The sequence below is a fragment of the Vespa crabro genome, chromosome 17, assembly GCF_910589235.1.
Source record: "Vespa crabro chromosome 17, iyVesCrab1.2, whole genome shotgun sequence".
NCBI classification, from domain to species: Eukaryota; Metazoa; Arthropoda; class Insecta; order Hymenoptera; family Vespidae; genus Vespa; species Vespa crabro.
In genome coordinates this window covers 5,175,826-5,196,834 of record NC_060971.1, presented here as the reverse complement: position 1 = coordinate 5,196,834, position 21,009 = coordinate 5,175,826, and the positions used below count along the sequence as shown (strand labels likewise).

General features: G+C 36.2%; 1 protein-coding gene across 10 annotated transcripts in view; it reads left to right on the top strand.

Annotated features, from left to right (window-relative positions):
• The window catches only part of LOC124430110 (dachshund homolog 2), a 224,017-nt gene that overhangs the window by 90,421 nt on the left and 112,587 nt on the right, over positions 1 to 21,009 (top strand). For 7 of the 10 annotated variants that reach the window (XM_046976236.1, XM_046976237.1, XM_046976238.1 and 4 more), the window contains 2 exons: positions 2,152 to 2,300; positions 20,167 to 20,395. In XM_046976236.1, coding sequence (XP_046832192.1) covers positions 2,152 to 2,300; positions 20,167 to 20,395 — 378 coding nt within the window. The remainder of the gene's footprint in view (positions 1 to 2,151; positions 2,301 to 20,166; positions 20,396 to 21,009) is intronic. The other 3 variants (XM_046976230.1, XM_046976234.1, XM_046976235.1) reach the window with 1 other exon arrangement.

Below are 21,009 nucleotides of genomic sequence, written 5' to 3'. Positions count from 1 at the left end.
TCACCATCGTCTTACCATATAGATTGTTTCAAGAAAAGAGAATCTTCTTTTCTTCCTTTCAATTCCCACCGTCGCTATGAATCTTTCGACTATTCTTCTCATGGTTCTTCTTTTTTTTTTTTTTTTTTTTCTATACCTTTTGTGATGACCCAAGAAATTTAACGTTAGGATTTGTTTCTTTTTCTCTCTTTTTTTTTCTCCCTCTCTCTCTCTCTCTCTCTCTCTCTCTCTCTCTTTCTCTCTTTGGAATTATGTATCTTATCTCTGGAAAGTTTAAATAATTTAAAAAGAAAGTATATTTTGAAGTGTCTTGTATTGTTTATTAATAGATTATATTATGGTGTAATAAAATACGTTTAGGTGTTACTATTTTAATTTTATAATTCTTAAATAAACACACACACACACACACACACATATATATATATATATATATATATATATATATTTAAGAATACTTGAATATAGATTTATTTATTAATAAACGACACAAGATATTTAAACGCTTGCCTTTTAAATGTTATACGATTATAGATATATATGTATATACATATGTATTAAGAAGATTTATATTTATATATGATTTAAGTATTTATAAATAATATATATATATATTTCTCTTTATCTATATTATATAAATGCGTGTCTCGTAGCAATCAAAACTTTCGCTCGATTAATTTTTTGTCGAAAATCAAATAAAATATTATATATGTAGGTACGTAGAAAGAGAATCTTTAAAATTGTTAATTCTTTAGAAGTTTACCTTTAATGATTTTTCATTTTCCCTTAGTCACGTAAAAGCCTGCTCTCGAAACGTTCACACGATATCATCTACTTGTAGATTAGCGGCTAACTTTCTCGAATCTTTTCGGCTCGAAACACAAGGCCCGGATATGTTTCTTTGATGGATCCGCAACAGCCCATTCGAGAGAATTCTTCTGTTTCTATATCTCCCCTTACACCCTCCTCCACCCTCTTCTTCTTCTCCTTTTTCTCCTTCTTCTTCTTCTTCTCCTCTTTCCTTTTTTTTTCTTTTTCTTTTCGTTTTTTCTATCTCCTTTTCTTTTCTTTTTCTTTTTTTTCTTTTCTCTCTCTCTCTCTCTCTCTCTCTCTCTCTCTCTCTCTCTATTTCACTCTCTTTCGTTTCCTTTCTTTAAACTCGAAGTAATCTCCGAACGGAGGGGTCGGTCAAATTTGTAGTGTTCAAAAACGGCCCTATGAACTCAGCCAGAAAATCATCGGTAAAATCTCACTTTTCTTTGCGAAATAATCCTCGATTATTATATCATATATTTTTTTCTTTCTTTCTTTTTTTTTTTTCCTTTTTTATTTTCTTCGCTCGAATAAAACATGACGAAAGATATTCCTGGCTGAATTCAGGGCTTACTTAATTTCATATGTGTAATGTGTATATACAAATTGGAGAGATATAAATTTTAAATAAATATATATATATATATATAGGATCAATTATATTCAATCGTAGATACAATTAATAAAGAAAGAAATATTCGTAAAATTGAAAAAAACATTTCTTGGAAATAGTACATAATAGACATTTCTATTAGTATTTCGAAGAATCTCGCGTTTGTACTTTTTCCTTTCTTTTTTCTAAAACTTTTATCGAATAAAGAATGAAACATTTGGTAGAATTCATCGAAACAAAAATATTTCTTAAAAACAATACGTATTTCCATTGTTATTAATAAAAATCTCGTATTCGTCCTTTTTCTTTCTTTTTAAAATCATTCAAAAATTTTCTACGAGTCGTCGTACAATGTACGATATGATAGAGGCAAAATGTTCATTTATAAAAAATTCAATGAAACGAAAATATTTCTTGGAAATAATGACGTACGCATTATTGTTAATATTTCGAAGGACCTTGTGTTTGTCCTCTTTATTTTTCTAAAAATATTATGTAGTCTTGAAGTTGATCTCTCTGTTTCTCTCTCTTTCTCCCTCTCTCTCTCTCTGTCTCTCTCTCTCTCTCTCTCTCTCTCTCTCTCTCTCTCTCTCTCCTCTCTGTTTTGTTTATATATTTTGAGTAGAAGACGACCGTACAAAGTCGTTTGAATGCGACAGTCGGGGTAAGAACGTTACCTCGAAAACAGGTGTCTCTAACCACAGTAACTCTCTACCACTGTACAGCTCCAGGCCAGGAAGACCCCCAAAGAGAGCTTCCGTTGGTTTGAGCCTCGCAGCAAGTCACCTAGCCGCGGCTGCCGGTCATCATCCACAGCATTCCTTGAAGAAGCACAGGATGGACAACGGCGATTACTATGAGAACGGACATTTAGGTAAGCTTCTACGTAAGCATCTATTTAGCTCCTTCCTTTGAGGAAGACTTTAATTGGCCTATTAAAAAGCGTAATATCCCTTTCGTTTTTATTACGTTTTTTTTTTTTTTTGTATTATTATCGTTTAAGTAATACGATATATTTTCTTTATTCTTTCTTTTTTTTTTCTATAATCTCTTTAATCTCATCCGTATAGAAATCAGAAAAGGAATATATTTCAAGATTCTATCGTTATATACTTTTCAGAATATAAATGTCATATCGTTAGAGTCGTTGAATATTTCTTTTTTTTTTCTTTTTCATCATTATTTTAAGATCAATCCTTTAAATATTGCGTTATTATCGATATGACACTCGATGTATTAATATGTTAATGCGATATATTACATTTTATATATATATATATATATGTATGTAATATATAACTTACTTACGATTGGTGGTTCTGATTGTAAACGGACAAGTAAAGTGCGCTTTGCGTAGGCGTAAACGCAAGTAACTCTGGGTTGCAAGGGGCACACACTTGATTACTGCCATCCGTGTACACGGTGGTCCAACGGTGACCCCTAGCGATCAATTAATTAGGGGAATCAAACACACTTGGAGTGAGCAAATTAACTGCAACTGCAGCCTCGTGTTGCGGCCTGCGGTGACGGCGGACGCGCTTGCCGATATATCGGAATACCACTACTGATATTATACTCTACACAGCTGTTTACCAACGTAATATCTTTCCTAAGTGCGATTCTACGTTTTACATTTGTTGACGTTTACAAGCACCATACTTTGTTTTATAACCAAATAGAGAGATCATTCATCCGAATTCGATCGTTAACTATCTATGAACGTGTACGTATGTAAATCATTAATTATATTAAATTCCGATTATATATCCATTGGAATAGTTAAATTACAAAATTACGAAATTGAATCATTAATCTCATATGCGATTCTATAAATAATTTTTCTTTCTTTTATAATCATTTTTATAATTAATAAGAAAGTAAGAGAGAGATAGAGAGAGTATCAGTTGGTTGTTAATACTCTTTCTTCTGGACGATGTCATCACGCAGAGAAATTGGAAAATTAATTGGACGTTACGTTTCGGTTTATGTTTTCCTCCGCGGTGTTCACTTGGACGAGCCACGATGCGACATCTATTCTAGCAATATCTAACACGATGGGGAATCGTTAAACTCAGCGAAGCTCGCAAGCGGGGGTATAGGTAGACGTACGCGGCCGATAGGCGAACGCAGTTCGGAAATTGTTTAAGCAAATAATCGTGAACATGCCCGTCGACCAATTTTACGAGCAAATACGTTTCACGGGGCAACGTTAATGAATTAATGCTGCGGCGTTCGCGGTCCGTGCCTCCAGCCAACCAAGCTCGTCGGGGTAAACGTTGAAACGGCCGGCAATTAATTACGGCCGTGCGGTAATTGTATAATTGTTTTACGATTGGAACCACCCCTCCATCCCTCCCACCTTCTCACCTCCCCGAAACACCTCCCCAAACCCCCTGCCCGCGCGCCCCTTTACCCACCTATCCCTTCATTTTGTTCGTCGAACGAGCCGATCTTTCCTTTCGATCCGAGCAGATTCGATTGCTTAAGTCATTTCTAATGTCTTTTTGTAATTGATCGATAACAGGATCGGTATAATTGATCATTTCATTGTTGTTATCATGTATGAATTAATTATGAGATAACATAAATATATTTTTGCTTTAGACTTTTACGAACAGTATATATATATATATATATATATATATATATATATATATATATATATATATATTAATGTATATCTATACAGTAAATATTCTTAGGAATGAACGAATTTGTTAGAACTTATTAGAAAACTTTAGCAATCGATGTTAATGTGACGATTGAAAGTGAAATCGTCGAATAATACGTGAAATTTTGCTAGTAGTAAAATGGGCTGTGAGTAGGTGTAAAGATGACCCAGAAAAGCGATGGGTCATACTGATACGTTGGATACAGCAGTGAGATAGAGATAGATAGATAGATAGATAGATAGGTACAAAGAGAGATAGATAGATAGATAGATAGACAGAAAGAGAGAGAGAGAGAGAGAGAGAGAGAGAGAGAGAGAGAGAGAGATAGATAGAACGAGTGGATCGTGTACGGTATCGGGGATTGCAATTTTTTTCAATTTCGCTTGCCGCGCGAGCAGCACTTCCCATAACGCAATTAATAAACTCAACAAGCGAGATCCGATCCCGATATACCAGGAGCGTAACATCCATTCGGGGAACGGCCCGCACAATGGCCGTCACAAATGCTCGTCTATTATATACTATACATATATATACATATATCGTTCTGTCGATGTTGCACGGCGATACGCATCTATGTTGTCTCGACGAAATTAAAAGCGATGAGAAAAATAAATAGCTCGTGGCCAGAACCAACGTTGAGTATTATGAGGGTGGCAAGAGATAGATAGAGTAAGAGAAAGAGAGAGAGAGAGAGAAATAAGAAGAGCTATGTTTGGCCAAAGCCGCGTGTCCATGAGAACCTTTTCATCCCCCTATAAAATATTAGAAACAACCCTCTCAAATTTTACATTCGGGTAATTTCTTTTCTCTCTCTCTCTCTCTCTCTCTCTCTGTATATATATATATATATATTGTATCTTATTATAATTATTACCTTATAAATATTGACTTGTGCTTATTATTTTAATCATTTCTTGCGTAATATTGTTGCTAACGATATATTTTTAATACGTTTCTCTCTCTCTCTCTCTTTCTCTCTGCTTATGGAATTATCGATGGTGCTCGAACAAACGAGAAAGGAACGGAAGCCGATAGGACTCTTCGAGTCCGATATATCGACTCGTATATACGTGCCGGGAAGCTCCGGTTAATTATTTAGCGCCCGCCGGTTACTGAAATATCATTAATCAAATTGGCCTCCTCGCGTAATTCGCATTACACCGGGGTAATGCATACCGAGTTACATATTAAAGCGTAAACTAAGCAAATTATCCGGCCATCTGCGCGTGTTCGTTGCGTCGAGTAGAAAGGGATGGTGTTGGTGTTGGTGCAGGTCAGGTGGTGGGGAGAAGGAAGAAGAGAGAGAGGTGGTAGAGGGAGGGTAGGTAGGAGATTGTTAAAAAGGTAGCCAATATACATATAAGTTGGCGACGGTCTGTAAACGAAATTTCAAAATGATGTGAACGCGATTGAAAACTAAAGGCTTGGATTCAATACACCTAGGATGATGTTTTTCCACTATGAAAATAGCTTACTATAACCCGAGGGTAGATAGAGCTAAGAGCTATGTTACGCATTGTTAGTGGTAGGGATAAAGAGAGAAAGAGAGAAAGGATCGAGTTAGTCGAAGGAGAACGCGATCATCGTCTTGTAAAGAGAGTATAACGCGTAAGAAAACGATAATGAGCTTGGCTATAGACGTGAGAGCAGGTGAATCGTCGAGAATATAAGAAGACGGATAACGTGACTCAAAGAAGTATCTTTATCGTCCTCGTTAACGTTGTTCTGCATTGAATTTTATGGAATTTCGAGATAGTCGTTGGCTACCACATTACTTTCTTTATTATCTTTTTTTTCTGCGCGTCCTTATCGATTATTCGTAAACAGGTCATAAATTAATATACAGGAAATACGTCGTAAAGGATCTTCTTCGCTTTTTTATTTTTATTTTTACTCATTTTCTTTTTTAATTGTACTCTCTCATCAATATAAGGAGTAATACAATGATCGTATATGTATGCAAAAAAAGAGAAATCGTTTGAATCAATTTTATTTAAATATATAGTCTCTATCTCTCTCTCTCTCTCTCTCTCTCTCATTCACTCATTCATTTCGGTAATCGTAATTGAAAATTGTAGGTACCTACGCAATACATGGATTCGACGTAGATTTAAAAGTTTTTAATTTCATCTAAACTCTGATAGATTCTCTGGTAGTATTACGCGTACACATTTATAATATGGTATAATGTGTGAGTAGTTCACATGAATTGGCACTAACACTACGAATACGACTACCGTCAGCGAATGCTCATAAAAGCATTGATTAACCGTTGGCGGTCGTAGGTCGGGCAACGTGCACGGCTCGTGTACCAATAAAACCCAGCTAATAGTCGGCCGACATCGCTTCAATATCATTTGTCGGCCCGACCTGAAAGCTCTTTACGCGCCACGAGAGTTTTCACGAGACACGATCGCGCGTGCTACTATTGCCTGTTACTGCTACTGCTGTTGCTCATGTAGTTGTTTCTGCCTTTACTGTTGTTGCTATTATATTCATCGATACTACAAACGTATAAAAATTGTATCCCTCTCTTTTTTCGTACACACACACACACACACACACACACATACGCACTCCTACCTACGTACATCTGATTTTCCTCCCTGTATTATTTGTTTTTCATCCTCCTCCCCTCCCCACTCCCAATCCTCCGTCATTAAATTTATTATCATTAAAATGAATAGTTTGATGATTCTCTTGATATAATTATTCATAATTAGAAGAGTTTGAAGGAAAATCGCTGATGTTTTAGTTGATATTAATACGGTCGAAGGGACGATTAAGTGAGGAAAATTCGCACGTGCGTGTCGAAGCCACGGAATTGTGGTCGAGAGACGGTCAGGTATCCGCGAAGTAATTAACAAATTGGGGAGACGAGGATACCTTCTACTTCGTGAGAGAAAGGATGATCCTATCCCTTCTATTTCCCTACTATGTCTCTTTCTCTCTCTTTCTCTTTCTCTTTCATTTTCACTCTCCTTCTCTCTCTCTTTCTTTCTCTCTCTCATTCGTTAAGGGTTCTTATCGTAGCCGCGAATTAAAGGAGATACGATTCCGGATATAGCGAAGTTGTGTAGCAGAGAAGAGAGAGAGAGAGAGAGAGAGAGAGAGAGAGAGAGAGAGAGGCAAGTTTCGAGAACCACTGAGGGCCGCACGTGGAATTTTCACCCTGCGGTCGGAAATTATATACCGCGTGCGTGCCGAGGGACGAAACCGAAACCGGCTCGGTGATTTGATGCGAAAGCGGAATAATCCGCGGAACGAAAACTGCCGATAATGTCGCGCAAAGAGATATTACGAGAAAAAGATAAGGGGATATTGTTCTAATGCGGGAGAACAATTTTTACTTTGAGAAATTACTTTACTTTCGCGATTCACTTTTTTTTTTCATTTCTTTTATTTCTTTTTCTTTCTTTTTTTTTTGTTTCTCTTTTCTTTCCCTTTTTCTATTTTTATCTTTTCTTTTTTCCCCTTTAACCCTCTTAAACATCTCATCTCTCTTATCGACTATGCGAACTAATGAAAAGTGAATTATAGACGGAAATGCATTTTTTATATCATATGTCTCTTTAGTTTCGTTAAGTGGATTTTTAAAATTGTTTTTTTTTTAAATTCTTTGATTGTACAAGCCGGAAAAGGGCGGATATATTCAGGGTATATTCAAGTTAGAGAGAGAGAGAGAGAGAGAGAGAGAGAGAGAGAGAGAGAGAGAGAGAGGTAGGAATAGATTTGTATATCATAATATACAAATATAATATTTAAATATGATATCTGAAAATTTGATAACGTTCTCATTGTTAATAGAAGGATCATCAGAATCGTGATATTTTTGGGGCAAAGGAATAGAGATAAATTTTTCATTATAAACGTTAAGATTTTGTAAAATTTCATTCTTTATTAGAAGTAGACACGCCTCGAGATCAGTATCAGACGATGCGTAGAAATACCTGCGCAAAGGTTTGTCTTTAATGATCGCGGCTTCTGCGTTAGAATGCGTCCGGCTTGATTGTTTTTTACGAGAGGAAACAAGAAGAAAAGAAGAATAAGAAAGGAGAGGAGAAAGAAGAAGAAGAAGAAGAAGAATAGAGGGGAAAGAAGAAGAAGAAGGTGCGATCGTTCGTAGAGAAACGAGAGCGTGTTGTTAAACCTCTTCATTTTGGTAACAGAGTTACGGCTTTACCACAACGCGTGCCCGTAAATCAAGCAGCTCGGGAGAGAATCGCAGCATCTCCGCGAGTCTTTTTTTTTTATTATTTTTCTTTTTTTTCCTTTTTCATACCTTTTATTTTTACCACCTTTCTATGTGGCGCAGAGAGCAAAAAAAAAGAACAAAAAAAATAAAAAAATAAAAAAATAAAAAATAAAAGGAAAAAAAACGAGAGAAAGAAAAAATTTATTTAAACGTTTAATTTCACTTCGCTCGGGTTTTTTTTTGTTCTTTTTTTTTTTTGTTTTTTTTTTTGTTTTGTTTTTTTTTTTTTTTTAATAAATTCGTACGAGCGTACGAGCGCTTAATAAAGCGTTTCGTATAAACATCAAATAAACATCAAATACGTATCTATCGTGTTTCTAATGTCTTGATTATAATGATTCAGAATATTTCTCTAATTACATTCGATAAATTCTTATCGGATAAACGATAATTTACAGGATATTATTATCTATTATGAGAGATTAATATTATGTTATTTCTAAATTAATTTTTGATTATCTTTCTTCTTCTTTTTTCTTTTAGATTCGATGCTTTTTCTTACATTTCTACAAGCTCTTCGAAATCTGATCTCTTTCATTAATATCAATGATAATTATAGAAATGATCGATCATCGACCTCCGGTAAAGAAACAAAAATTCATCTCGTATTTTCTCGACGAGCTGTCATCGTCGTTATGCAAAGCACGTTGTCCGTGTGCGTGACGAACGCGTTTGCAACAAGATGCGCGACCCATCGCCTCTTGCTTAAACATAAAAGAGCACATAGAGTGCTCGGATACGTTCAAAGATGTAAGAGAGACAGAGAGACAGACAGACAGACAGAGAGAGAGAGAGAGAGAGAGAGAGAGAGAGAGAGAGAGAGAGACAGAAAATTAGCGTGTCTATGTGAATGTGTGTACGAAGCCTCTGCGAGGCCTGCCATAAAATCTGCGCCGTCTTTCAAAGCTCACGAACGGGAATTTTAGTACGACTTAATTACGACACACGTCTCTCTTCGCAAGCATATCATTCCTTTTTTTATTTCTTTTTTTTTTTTTTTTTTTTTTTTTTTTTTTTCTACACGCGATACAAAATTCTTCATTTTAATATTTATTTCGTCGATCGTTTTCGAAGGAAAAGAAAAACAAAAGAAATATAACTGGTGTGTTAACCGATCGTCCATCGGACGACGATCAAAAGCGTATATGATGACGATCTCGTGAAAAAAGAAAAAAGAAGCAAAAAAAACAAAAAAGAAAGTAAAAAATAAAAAAGAAAGAGAAGGAAAGGGAAAAGGAAAAGGAAAGAGAAGAGGAAGAAAAAGGGAAGAGGAGAAAATGAACGAATAGAAAAACGTGGAATCGACACGAGAAAGAAAACGAGCGACCATAGTAATTTCCTGGGATTCCGTGGAGTGGGGTGGTAGGGGGGAAGGCAATAGGGGATGAGAAAAAAGGATGAGGAGAGGAGTGGAAGAGGAAGCTAAGAGTTAATCGAGATAACAAAAAAAAAAGAAAATAAATAAAAATAAAAATAAGCGTGGAATATCGCGAGAATGGGTAGTCGACGAATGATGTTCTACGACGATGGTGGTTGATTGTATGTCGTGTGGTGATGAGAGAGAGAGAGAGAGAGAGAGAGAGAGAGAGAGAGAGAGAGAGGGAGAGAGGAGAGGAAGGAGGGTGATGGTGTTGGTGTTGGTGTTAGTTGGTGGTAGGTAGTCAACAATTTACTCGTTAGCGGGCCGCCGTGTGCCGCGCCGCTCAATTAACTCGCGAATCAACGAGCCCGACCGCTTTGTCCGCGCCGGGAATATTTTTGTAATTCGCGTAGGGCTCCTCGTGACCAACAAACGAGCGGAAAGAGGAAAAGAGTGGCTCTTTGGTTTGATATAGGGCATACCTTTTTTGTTTTTCCTTTTTCTTCTTTTTTTTTTTCGTTCCGGTTTTATTTCCCTTTTTTTCTCTTTTCCTTTTTTTCGTCGTTTTTGTTTTTTGTTCTTTTTTTTACTCTCTCTCTCTCTCTCTCTCTCTCTCTCTCTATGTGCGCCAAGGGCCGTATGTATGTACGTACGTACTATCGTACGTACGTGTTTGAAGTGATAGGTGAAGAGAGGAGAGAGTTGTGTTGTTAACAGCCGAAGGAAGGGAATTAAGAGTAACAAAAAAAAAAAAAAACTCAGAAGGGAAAATTGTACGAGACTAATGAAAAGCGACACTTGGTTTATCTCTTTTTTTTTTCCTTTACTTTTCTCCTTTTTTCTTCCTCAATTTATTTATTTATTTTTCATTTCTTTTACTTATTATTGTTGGACATTCTATCGAGTTGGATTAATCGTTTTTCTTTTTTATCCTTTTCTTTTTTTTCTTCTCCATTTACTTCTTTATTTAATCGCATCCTTGCGCAAACTTGTCTCCTATTTCTTTCGATATAATCGTTTCTCTATTTTTTATTATTTCGATTAATTAAGAACTATGCGAACTTTTCTATTCTATCCTTTTTTTTTGGTTTACCTCTCTTTTTCTTTTCCTTTTGTTTTTTTTTCTTTGTTTTTTTTTTCTTTTTATCAATAACGAGCATCCAAATAGGAATAAGAATTTTTTGTGGTTGTGTAAATGAAACACAGATATCTCGGGGATATAGAATTTTCGTTTCCTTCGAAGAGCTCTGCAGACCTGCACGTTAATTTCGCTTGAATGCACTGAAACCCACCTGCTACGTTCTCATACCTCTCTTCGTCGTTACTTATTTCGAAGCGGGGAAAGGCGAACGTAGAACGTAGGGAAGAACGTAGAATTCGAATCGAGTGTCTGCCTTTAAATCCAACGTTTGCAACGCATTTCTGTTTTGATCGTTCCATAAAACGACGGTCAATGCTTGCTACATATGTTCTCTCTCTCTCTCTCTCTCTCTCTCTCTCTCTCTCTCTTTCTTTTTCTCTCTCTGTCTCCCTCTTTTTTAAGTATCGAGAAACACGGAAAACATGGAGAACACGTCGTAGGGTTGATAAGTACTTTGCACACCAGCGAAAGTTTTCAAATGGATAAAAGGAGAAAAGAGAAAAAGGAGAGAGAGAGAGAACTTGATGATAAACGTTGCTTTTAAATAGCTCAATAGTTAGGCTCATATGGTGCATCAGACGACATAAACCTGACCACTGTCGTAAAATCTTCGTAAATGTTCGTAACTCCGACGACATGTGTATTCGTGTCTATGGGTAACTTTGTGATGGAGTAGATATAAATCCATGATTTTACTTTAACATAGAATATACTTATATGGTATGGATATAGTATACACATATATATATATATATATATATATATATTTATTTTTTACGATTAGTTATTGTTAGAATTTGAAATAGATTCTCGGCCATAGGAAGTTTGCTATACTTTTCGATATCGATATTATATATTTTTTTTCTCTCTCTCTATTTTTTTTTCTCTAGGACGAAGGATAATAAAAATCCTATGGGCATTGTACGATAAAGAAAACCGGTATCGGCTGTTTCTACGGTTCTTTCCCTTTCTCTCTCTCTCTCTCTCTCTCTCTCTCTCTTCTTCTTTCTCTTTTATTCTTCACTATGTGTATCGGTGCTTGCAGACTCAGCCAGTCAGAAGATATTAATAACAAAATATGATATAATAGGCGCATCCCTTTGCGAAATACAATACAATGTTTATGCAGCGGATTAAGCGATGTTGCGAGTGAAAAACGCGATGGAAAAAGTATTGACCTGTCTGGTAAGGAGAATTTTTGAACGGTTCACGAAGTATCCCTTGGACAATTTAAATTCCGTATGTTACTGTACTCTCGCGCAAGGGCAGATGCTTCGGAAACACGCTACCCTCTTCGATCCTCGCTTTTGATTAGCCCACGGGAAAGATTTACCTTCGAGATTAGACGAAGCATCGATTTTTCGTCCGAGGTACGATCATCTCCGAAACGAAAATCGTTCGATGCTTGAAGCACATAAACGGTGATTCAACGACGTACATACGATCTGCTTTGTAATCATCTCGCGTATTACTTATTTCCTTCTTCTTTTTATCCTTTCTCTATTTTTCCTTCTTTCGTTTATTTTTCTTTTCATTTTTATTTTTCTCTTTAGCTTTTTCCTTTTTCTTTTCTGTTTTTCTTTTAACAGAAATCCGATTTAATGCATTCACATTTGATTTAGTACGATTACAGTTTCTTTCTTTTTTACTCACGTAAGATTGATACGCTAATAGAAATTTGTTCTTTAATTCTTTTTTCTTCTTTATTTATTTATTTTTTTTCATACAATGTCATTGTACTATCTTTAATATTTAATATTATTTCTTTTTCTCATTTTTCCTCCCTCTCTCTCTCTCTCTTTCTCTTTCTTTCTTTCCTTCTATTCTCCATTGTTAGAGGTATTATAAATCAGACGAAATTCAGGCCCAAGAGCGATAGGTCCGACCTAACTCGGATATCGTGTTCCCACGTAATAGATTAATATCAATAATTTGTAAGATTGCCAAGGCAAAGAAGAAGAGAGAACGTCCGAAATGTCGGAGGAAGAAAATTTGCATGAATCTCTTGTTCTCGTACCAGATAGATAGATAGATAGATAGATAGATAAATAGATAGATCCTAAGATCACTGGCGAATAAGAGGTAAGAGAAGAATCGTCACGAATTTTTCTCTTCGTTGGTCGTGAAAGAGAAATAAAGGAAAAAAAAAAGAAAGAGAAAGAGAGAAAGAGAAAAAACCAACCCCAAAATCATATCCGACCCTAAGGCTACATACTCTCTCTCTCTCTCTCTTTCTTTCTCTTTCTTTCTTCCTTTTTTTCATGTCTGAAAATAGATACGACCGCGATCGATCCGTCTAATTTTAAAAATGGAATGAAAAAGAATCATGCTCGTAGGAATGATGGCTTTTAAGAATTTCGTTGGAACATATAATAATGCGTTATAAAACGTTTGGAAAGATTAATATATATATATACATATTATAATGCAAATTGGATTTTTTACTTAAAGAAAAAAGAAAGAAAAAAAGAGAAGGAGGAAACAAGAATTCCAATTTTATACACTCTGTCTGAAGTAAAGTACTTAATTATTATATCAATAAATCTTAACGTGAAAGAATCCTTTGCGTTTGAATAAGGATTGATGATTTAATCATTGACTCGTTCGTTTGAACACATTTAACCAAGTTAGATATTCTAGCAGGTTGAAGAGACAGACAGAGAGAGAGAGAAAGAGACACAGATAGCGAGAACAAAGAGAGCGATATCAAATGTAGACGGTGACTTCGATGACGGCACGGTTGATGACGAAGAAAAGGATTTCGCACAGTGCCAGACATAGAGATATAATAAAAGGAGAATAATAGAAAGAATGAGAGAATGAGAGAGAGAGAGAGAGAGAGAAAGAAAGAAAGAGAAACGTTTTCGAGCCCACAAGGAGTGTAAATAATACCACGGCTGATTGTGGGCGTGGCTGACAGAACTCTAAAATGCTTCGACTATATATCAAAAGGTTTACTACACTCGGATGATGCTCGTGGAGACCCACGAAGAACAAATATTGGATCTCTTTCTTGCACTTGAAGAGGTAAATGGCATGTAAGGTGGGAGAAGGAAGGAAACTCTTGTTCAGTTATTGTCGTTAGAGAATACAAGAAAGATCGGTCGTTCTCTTCTTCCTGCTTCCTGAAACTTCTTCTTCCTCCTCCTCCTCCTCTTCTTTTTCTTCTTTCCTTTTCCTTTTTCGTTTTTTTCTTTTTTTTTTTTTTATTATTTACCGTAACCATTAGCAGAAAGATAAGAGCAACGTCGTCGATAATAATTCCCAGCATAATAAATCTCAATGAAATAATTTCCACGAGAGAGAGAGAGAGAAGTTTAATTTACAAAAATTACTTAGTCGCGAGAAATGATGATGAAATTTTTAAATAATTTATAATCAATAAACTAATACAATAGACGTGTCTAATAGAAATATCTCGATTACATGTATAACATAAATCGGCGTATTATCAATGGAAATCATTTGAAGGAATGATAAAAGATGATATAGATCGAAATCGATTAATCTCAAATGGCGAAAGAATCGAAGAATCGATTAGGTCAATCGCTATTTGTCTGACGGTATATAATATGTAGGTGGTTAGGCACTGGCATAAGGTCTTCTTATGTCTCAATAATAGAGGGACGAGCAGCTCTTAGGAGCAGCAACTCGATAAAGAAGAATGGGTGTGGTGAACTAGGAAAGCGAGAAAAAAGCGAGGTATAGGAGGAGCGACGAGGTGTATGCATGCTTCTATGGCATCCATTCTATCTCTTTCTCTCTCTTTCTCTTTCTCTCTTTTTCTCTCTTTCTCATTCTTTCTCTCACGATTCTCTTTGGAGGTAGTTCTCCGTGTTGTTGGGAGTTAAGCTCGTGAACTACCTCGATGGCTGCCTGCCTTCCTGCCCGTCTGCCTGACCATCCGGCTGACTGGTTAGGTGTTTGCTTGCTTGCTTGCTTGCTCGCTCACTCGCTTGCTTACTCGCTTACTAGTTCGCTTACTCGCTCGCTTACTCGCTCGCTTACTCGCTCGCCTGCCTTCTAGGCTGCCTGCTAGGCTGCCTGCTTTCTTACCTACTTGTTTGCCTGCCTGCCTGCCTGCCTGCCTGCCTAGCTGACTGCCTGCCTGGCTGACTGCCTGGCTGACTGCTTCGACTCTCGATTACTTGAAAAACCGGATTCCTCCTGCGCGAAACTCCGTTTCCCGTCTTCTGTTTATATGTACACCAATGGGCACGACTGGGGAACAATATTAGGCCTATATGGTGATACACACGTGCATAAGCGATCATTCCCTCGTTTCCCTTTTGCGTCACGCACTTTTATATCGGCTTTAACTTTGTTCGTTTTCTCTTCTTCTTCTTCTTCTTCTTCTTCTTCTTCTTCTTTTTCTCCTCCTTTTTCTTCTTTTCCTTTTTTCTTTCTTTTTCGAAAGGAAGAGCCTCAATCTTACGAAGTTTCCGAGGATGAGCAAATTGTCTCTTTCGTTCGTTTTGTTTTGTTTTTTGTTTGTTGTTGTTTTTTCTCTTGTTCAATGGAAAATTATTTTTTGCTAATGAAATAATTTAATAATAAAATAATTTTTGAAGTTTAAATTTATTAAGATTCATTTCAAATTCCCAAGGTATATAATAGAGAGTTATTTAAGTATTAAAATTATAAAACAACACGTTGGCTGTTGTAATATGTGTAAAGGATAAGAGACATAATTTCTTCGTCGTTTGTTAAGAACAATGGGCGATAGTATTTACTGTGTGAAAGTATCGACGTTAAACAGAAAGGTAGTCGAAGTAAGTACGTAGGCCCAGGGACAAAGGGCAGATTTTCCAAATAATTTCACGTCGCGCAGCTGAGCGTGCGATCAACCAACCGGAAGAGGAGTAATCTTTCTTTGTGAAGAGATACAGAGTGGGTGGAAAAAGAGAAGGAAAGAGAGAGAGAGAGAGAGAGAGTAGGAAAAGAAATGTTAGGATGAAAGAAAACATGCTGACTTCGAGTTAAAAGATCTTCTTGTATCCTCAGGCAAGATAATTTGATTTCTTATGGATTAATTAAAGAAATATTTAACAAAAACGAATTTAATTAACGATTTTCTTCCTTTTCTTTCGTTTCTTTTTTCTTACTTTCCATTATTAACGTAATAATTATCTGATACATTTTTCCCGTAATACTTCTTGTAATTAATTGATACGTTCGATGGATTAAAAAGAAAGAAAAAAAAAAAGAAATAATGATGATCGATCGATCATCTTCATTTTGAATCGTCTTTGGGAATATCATTTGACCTACATACATATGTACATGGATATGCTACTTGTCAAGATGATGAAATCGATAGGAAATAATTCCGAGGTCGAAGTCGATTCGTAAGCTTCGACAATGAAGCCTTCGGAGTCAAGGATGTAATTTAAAAAGGCCACTTCATTCCGGCACTTATCCTCGCCGTGCAGCAAAAGTCCGTGTTCGAGATGCATAACAAATTTCACTGGTGTCTTCGCCCTCCATTCATCCGTTCGTCTTATGAAGGAAGAAGGAAGAAAGAGAAAGACAGAAAAATTGAGAGAGAGAGAGAGAGAGAGAGAGAGAGAGAGACGTGACGAGGCTATGGAAGAAGGAGGAGGAGTAAGAGGAGGAGAAAGAGGTGGAGGTGGAGGAGGAGAATAAGAAAAAGAAGAAGAAAATAGCCGGCTCTCATTTAGCCTGGCAATTTATTCTCGCGTTTTGTAATTAACACCAGAAAAGAAGTTGCGAAGTCGTTCCTCTCCTACAGGCATGATTCGAAGTATTCATTCTTTTGTTCTTCTCTCATCTCTTTTCTCTCTGATACTCTTCATTCTCATCTTCCTCTTTATTACATCCTTTGATATCAATATTGATACACATACTAACATACGTTACGATATATTAATAATATTTGAGAGTAAATCGTTTTAAAATACGTCAAAAGTCAATTGAATTAACGATAACGACATATATTTTCAATAATAATTAAATATAAATTTTATTTAAATTTTGAATATTATTATCATCATCATTATTTTCATTATCATCACTATCATCATTAACAATGGTTATGAATGTATTATAAAATACGGAAGAATATTGAGAAACAAGATGGAGAATATGTGAACGACAACGAAGAAGAAACATAGAGAGAGAGAGAGAGAAAGAGAGAGAGAAGGAGAGAGAATGAGGAGAAGAAAGAAAGAAAGAAAGAAAGAAGCATGGAAAGAAGAAGCGACGATGATGGAGGCCTCTCCTCTGCATGCCACTGCAGTCAGCTCAGACTGAAAGCGGTCCGTATAATTATGGGTTGTCACCTCATCAGCTGAGGGAGGGGCAAGGAGTTGCTTGTGGTGTCTTGGAGTGGGAGAAAAAAGCGAAGTTAAAGGAAGGGCACTCTTTAGCTTAAATCGTACATTATCGTTCGTTTCCATTGTACAATCGTTCTATTTCATTCATATTCCACGAACGTAAAGTTAATAAAAGGAAAATGATTCTTATCGACGATAATTATTCTCTTTTATTATATTTTCTATGTAAAATTTGTTCGTCGTAAAAGTGAAAACAGAAAGAGGAAAGGAAAAAGGAATAATTAGAAAAATGTAATATGAAAAGAAAAAGAAAAAGAAAAAACAAAGAATTGGTATAGTTTAGAATAAGAATATGTACGTATATATATATATATATATATCTTATGGTTAAAGGAAGAAAGGAAAGGATAAAAGATAGAGAGAGAAAGAGAGAGAGAGAGAGAGAGAGAGAGAGAGAGAGAGAGAGAGAGAGGAGAGTACCGCGGTTAAGTGGAGAGTTTAGAGGAGTTTCATTAAATCATATGGATTGGGGATAATGTATGTTATTGAGCGGAGCGTCCAAATCACGCTCTATAAGTTGTAATAAGTCCAATTTTGGGGCCGGTCATGGGCCGGATCCCACAGTGGTTGTCAAAGATATCGCGACTTGCTTCGAGTAACTTTACAGAGACGGCTTTGGATTAATGGCAGTCACTGAACAACGAAACCGCCACTTACTCGTCAAACGGCCAGCCGGTCCGCCGAAATCACTGCCATTTAGATAATTTGTAATGAATAGGCACCTCCAACTATCTCTCTCTTTCTTTCTCTCTCTTCTTGTGTATTGCACATCGTCTCTCTCTCTCTCTCTCTCTCTCTCTCTCTCTCTCTCTCTCCCTCTTTATCTCTATCCTCTATCTTTCTCTTTCTTTCTTCCTTTAGACTTTTATTCGTTCTCAGTATCTTCCTCCTTTTCGCACGACTTTCTGACCGAGGCCGTGACCTTAAAATGACAAGAGTTTCACCTGTCCAATATTTCATCGGCCATTTTGGGCATCTTTACCCTTTCTTGGAAGGATACTTTTATTTGTTCGTATAGCAGATCAAGGAACCGAGTTATAAACGAGGTAATCAAGAAAAGATTTAGAAAGATCTCTTTGATGATTAGCGGATGAGAATGCAAAAAAAAAAAAAAAGAAAAACGAAAAAATAATAATAATAGAAAAGAAAACGATGTAAGTAAAGAAAAAAAAGAAAGAAAGAACAAAAGTAAAAATAAAAATAAAGTATATCAGAAAGATATCAGATTGTTCAGATTATCATTTTCATTATCATATTCACCAAAATTCATTAACATATTTATCAAAAATGTATTTATACGTATGACAATGCGAATTAATGTTTATTATTAATGCGTCGTTTTGATTACAACGATGATTACAACGTACACGTAAGTTCAATAGATTATTGAAAGACAATATATAGATTGGAAGATTGATGTGAATATATAAGAGAGGGAAAAGAAAAAGGAAAAAAAGATAAAAAAAAAAGAATAAAGAAAGGAAAAAGAAAAAGGAAAAAGAAAAAGGCAAAAATGAAAAGTATGTTTCGTTGATAGCAGTTATGCGCTTATAAACGAGAAACTTATCGGTGGCACGCGTCGCCGCAACAAATGACGATGGCAGTACGACGATGCGTCGTAGGCGATCTTTTACGGTTGAGGCTTGGGACAACGGCACAAACGGGGTTGAATCGTGGCGTCGAAGGTTCGAGCCATCAATCAAAAAACGTGACCGTGCATGTATTATCGCCTATCCACCTCTCGCCCCTCCCTCTCCCTCATCGAATCTCTCGTCCCTTGAAAAATCGAAATCCGTATAATACTCGCAGGAATAGCAATGACTTTTCTCCCTTCTATGAAAAGTTGACTTTTCTATATGCAAATAAACAAAGTGTCAATGAAAAAAAAAAGAAAAAAAAGAATAATAACAATAATAAAATTATTATAAAATCTAAACCAAAAAACATATATATATATATATATATATTATTATTATTATTATTATGAATTGTATATAATACGTGATGATAGAAATAGATAGATGATGAATTTAAATAATTTAAATCTCTTTATAACAATGAATTATATATCATAAAATTATAAATAATATACAAAGATCAAAGATTATGATATATTTAAGAGGAAATTCTTAGAGAATGATTATATCGAGTAGTCGAAAATTGTTGTTTCTCTCGGGGCTACGTAAATCCATCACGAGTGGGCCATTAAGTCGATGCGCAAACACTGGCGCACGACTACGACTACAACGACGACGACGATGACGATGACGATGAGGATGACGACGATGACAACGATGACGACGACGACGACGACGACGACGACAACTATGAGACCGACGAGGAGGCGAACGCAAATCAACGCGTAGATTATATGCAGAGAGCTGCCGTTGCGCTAGCCGTTGTGATTGATATTTGGTTAAGCGGCCGGCGATCCATCAAGCCTACGAAAGCGCTCTTTATCCGAGGCTTGCCACGAGCTTCACGTCTCGCCTGATTTCACTGAAATCCGGATACCCTTGCACCCTTCTACGTTGTCCCTATGTGTCCTTCCCATCCCTTTTCCCGTTTTCCCTCGTCCTTAACTCCAAGTTACTAACCTTCCTACGTATTTATATCTATTCATAATATACAAGTAGTGGTATTAGTCTAATCTAATAAAAAAAAAAAAAAACAAAAAAGAGAAAAAAGAAAAAAGTTAATTAACAATCAATCATATTTATTAGGAAATAGGAGATTTTTTTTTTTTTTGATAGATCACGATTTCTTTTTTTCTTTTCTTCTGTTTTAATTTTATCGTATCTGGATATTTTGCGTACTGGATTAAAAAAAGAAAAACAAAAAAAAAAAAAAGAAAACGAAGAAAAGATAAAGGGAAAGAAAAAAAGAAAAGAAGATTACAGTATAGGACAGCTGTTTCATGTATTCCTTTTTTTTTCTACTCCTTTGTTCACAGATGTACCAAGGATGGAAAAGTCACCGCTTTTAGCGAATGGCTATAATCATCCACCCACACACCTCAGTCACATGCAATTCATGCAGTTGGGAGGACACCCAGGTGCAGGACACACAGCCATACTCTCACCAGCAAGTCTGCCGCATCATCTTCAAGCACAGGCTCAGGCTCGTGCCGAGCAAGGTCTCAAGGTTAACCCAAATATGACCAACATCGAGGCGCTTGCGAGGTCAGTTTTTCTTTTAATAATCATTTTTTCTTTTCTTTTCTCCCTCTCTCTCTCTCTCTCTCTCTCTTTTCTTCCCTTTTTTTTCTTCTTACTGTTATCATATCACCGATAGTCGTTTTTATTATAAGAGTATTATCATTTCAAAATTATTCGAAGGCTTCGTAATCGCGTACGAAAATTACTTTTTATCTCGCCATTGCATGTTTTGTGTTCGTATAGATGCCATTGATGTTATAATATTTCATTGAGAAGGACCTTTCGTTGGAACACGTTCATGGTGTTTTAAAGGGATTAAAATGTTATCGTACGGGACGAGAGCAAGATGTTATCGTGACACTATGGGCGATATTTCGGAAGCGACGACTGTGTCCCAGCGGGAAACATTTTCATTAACATCGGTTAGGATTTTACGAGCCACCTGAGAACGTTGCCCGTGCGTGTGTGAAAAAGAGAAAGCTCATGAGAGAGAGAGAGAGAGAGAGAGAGAGAGAGAGAGAGAGAGAGAGAGAGAGAGAGAGAGAGCGAAAGGAATGAAAAAAGAGAAAATGTTATGGTTGATCATCGTCCGTTCATATAGAAAAAAATATTCTTTCCTATTATTTTAATATTTTATT